Genomic DNA, 3,300 nt, shown 5'->3' on the forward strand with positions numbered 1-3,300 from the left:
TTAAGAAAGAATACTTTTTATTTTTTGACTAATAAATATTTGGTCTTTCAAGGCACTTCCAACATAAGGCCAATAAGTACTTCTTCGTCATGGGACGGATAAGCTCAGTTGAAATTGATCTTAAAACAGTTTACACGTCTACATGCTCTACAAGAGCACGTCAATATACAACAGAGAATAAAAAACTAAAATATACAGGAGTTTACTTTCCATTCTTTTTCCTTTCTGAGGGATGATTTCGAGATTTACGGACTCGATAATTGTGAAATGTATAACATTTGAAAAAGGCAATACTTTGCATTACAGTGCTTTTGTTACAAATATCGCATAATAGTATAATTAATTACTAAATTAACAACTATGGGTAAGCATTCGTTCAAATGATTACATAAGAATTACTATTACTCAGAATTTAGTTAGGATATGTATTTTTAGAGTAACATAAACACTGTAATGTAAAGTATCACCAAAAAGACTGCTCTTTGATTTTACTCTGTTACACCGGGGTAGGTTATATTTGCGCGCATGGTGGACATAATTTAAGGTCTCTAAAAGCATTCCGAGTTTGGAAGAAGCCATCAGGTGAAAGCTTTTTTAGGATAAATAATACATCCCATAAGACACAGGTCCGTTGAATAGTCCCGGCATCGGTACAGGCCGTGGGAAAGAGGCTGGCGGTCCATACAGAGATGAGGGCGATCCCAGAGGGAACGGCAGCGCGAACGGTGCCAGAATGGGTTTTGATGCGCATTTGTACTTTTCCAGCTCGGCCTCCTGGAGTCTCTTGGACTTCGCCCTCCTGTTCTGGAACCAGATCTTGACCTGAGTCTCGGTGAGGTTGAGGGAGTTGGAGAACTCTGCCCGTTCGGCGATGGAGAGGTACTGTTTCTGTCGGAACTTGCGCTCGAGGGAGAGCAGCTGGGAGGTGCTGAAGGGTGTGCGGGGCTTTCTGTTTGTCTTGTGCTTGCGTAAGGGGCACGGCGGGCTCGGGTGACCTGGAAAACACGAGGGGGGAATCGTTTAGTTTATTCGAAACATCGCTTTGTTTACATTCATTTCCCCGTCGTTTTTATTTTCAGGTTTCCTTTCATTTTATTTCTTGCGTTCTTTCGCATGTTAAACAAAACTACACTTGGAACTAAAACTTGTGAAACTTTTTTGAAAGTTTTTGGGTTCAACTACAAAAGCAAAACACAACAACAGGAAATAATTAAAACGTGAAGTATTAGCCTATAGATTTTTTGCAACAAAAGTTGCAATATATAAACATTGTTATCAATTAGGCTTTTGTGCATGCATACCAATTAATACTTCTAATATTGTAGCCTATAATCAATTATATAATAAACTATATTAATTAGCCTATATTATAACAACACATGTAGCATGGCTTACATTATCGATCGAGGTAAAAACAAAGGAGAATAAATCCAAAAATGGGTTAACGGCAAGTTAATTGTTGTTGCTTTGAATGTTTACGCTCTTAAAAACAATAATTATTTACATGAAATGCTTCAAATACTTACGAGAGGGAGACGCAAAAGATGACGAGTTTAACCAAGTGCTCTGTTCCTTATCGCTCAATTCTTCACTTTCATCCTGTAAGCTGTCCGACGCATTTGACAAACTGTCCACAGAAACTTTCGTTTTCTCCACAAAGTAAGTCCGTATTAGGTCCGGTCCCAGTCTCTGGGGGAAAGGTTGCTGGAGAACCGGAGAGCACACGACCTGGCAGGTTGACTTCGCCATCAGGGATTCGACACTGAACGGCAAGCAGTGCTTCTTGATTTTATGTCCCGTGTCAGTGGTCATATCTTTCGGCTTTTGACTTTCCTCGCCTTCCGAGTCCGATTTCTCGTGCGCTGTCGTTTCACGGGCAACGGGTCCCTTTGGAGAATTCATCGTAAACCATTAGCCGCAAGTTGTTGCTTATACGGTCACGTCTCAACAACTTCTAATAGACTGTCCTGAGCCGCCTCAGTGCACTTATAAGAGTACACAAACTGCGGTCCGCCAATCAGCGCGTCCGCTTGACCAGGTGACTTCTGAAAGCCTCGATCTGATTGGTGGCCAACTTCCCTTAGGGGACGTTCGGACCAATCACGAAGAAACCCTTAGAAGTCATGTGGTCAGGTTGACACCGAGACATCAAGGGGATATCGAGAAAAATGAGTACTTAATCGCGGATGTCTTGCTGAGATGATGTATAGACGGCCTCGGGGCGCTTGACTCTTTGGGGCACAAAGTAGACCAATTTTAGCCCAATTAAACAGTGGGGAAGCTCTCAAAGTATCTGTATCCGACTGTTAAGAAGCCATTGAAAAGACACAATGGATTTATTCCGCACCGAAACTTTTGTCAAAGGAGTTCACAGCACACACGAAAATCGGACTGTCTTGCTCACAAAGTCAGTTTGTGCAGGTAAAATAAATAAATAAAATAAATCATCTAGACATAGGTATGCCTATATATATATTTTTAATAATTAGTGTAGGCTATAGGCTATTCGTTTTAAAAACACAGTTCGTTTTCATAGCAGTCATGTAGAAAAGCAAAATAAACTCTTACCATTAGTCGAAAACATTTCTGAGCTATATGGAAACTATTCATGGTTCCTTTATTGAGAAAAGCTTTTGTGAAGGCAGAAATTGATTCGAAAGGGCTGTAAGTTACACAATACTCAGGCAATTTAAGGCATGTCACGGGCTTTTAAGGTTACAAAAGGCTCAGCTGAGAAGCGAGCGCAGTTTTCTTCTCTCTCATTTAGAGAGCCAGACGAGCTGCGTTTTGCAAGGCGCCAGTGACGGTGGGATCAAAAGCGAAGGTACCTCGAGGAGGAAAAGGCAACAGTTTAACTCCACTTAACCAATTGTCCTCGAAATATGTAGTCCTGCAATAGCTGCGAGGCTCAACGGTGACGTCAAGAAAATGAACTATTACTTTTCCAAAGCACAACAGAGAAGTGCTCATGGCAAGTTTGAAAAAAAAAAAACTCGCTTATCTTTTCAAAACAACACATGCACATGGACACAGTAAAACAACCAACTACAACAACAGTATAATAACAACAACATGAATATTAATAACATTATTATTAGCCAATTATTATAGGCTAATTATTGTTATTGTTGTGATTATTATTAATAATAACTACTGTTAAAACAACAAATTATTCACTAATCATACAATTTATGATTGTATCGTTTATTGTTCAACTTAATGAGTTAAATTAAATCGATGTTTGATCATTAATCAGACAAATAATCTCCCGGGGTGGTAAATTCGTTTAGACTTTTCCAG

The 3,300-nt window shown here is 39.7% G+C and overlaps 1 protein-coding gene across 1 annotated transcript; it reads right to left on the reverse strand.

Annotated features, from left to right (window-relative positions):
• msx1b (muscle segment homeobox 1b) lies at nucleotides 1-2,953 on the reverse strand. Its single transcript, XM_057331881.1, has 3 exons — nucleotides 2,569-2,953; nucleotides 1,527-1,887; nucleotides 1-995 (listed from the first exon to the last, which is right to left on the reverse strand). The coding sequence occupies exons 1-3, from the start codon at nucleotides 2,608-2,610 to the stop codon at nucleotides 595-597; spliced, it is 804 nt and encodes a 267-aa protein (XP_057187864.1). The 5' UTR covers nucleotides 2,611-2,953; the 3' UTR covers nucleotides 1-594.
• Nucleotides 2,954-3,300: the final 347 nt, after the last annotated feature.

The sequence above is a fragment of the Triplophysa rosa genome, linkage group LG4 (assembly GCF_024868665.1).
Source record: "Triplophysa rosa linkage group LG4, Trosa_1v2, whole genome shotgun sequence".
Lineage (NCBI taxonomy): Eukaryota > Metazoa > Chordata > Actinopteri > Cypriniformes > Nemacheilidae > Triplophysa > Triplophysa rosa.

Bases quoted from the DNA above. Each gene is read 5' to 3' on its own strand.
- msx1b (XM_057331881.1), bottom strand. From the start codon at position 2,610: ATGAATAGTTTCCATATAGCTCAGAAATGTTTTCGACTAATG. The intron at 1,888-2,568 runs GTAAGAGTTTAT...AATTCTCCAAAG, and splicing joins AGAAATGTTTTCGACTAATG to GGACCCGTTGCCCGTGAAAC. The intron at 996-1,526 runs GTAAGTATTTGA...CGTGTTTTCCAG, and splicing joins ATCTTTTGCGTCTCCCTCTC to GTCACCCGAGCCCGCCGTGC.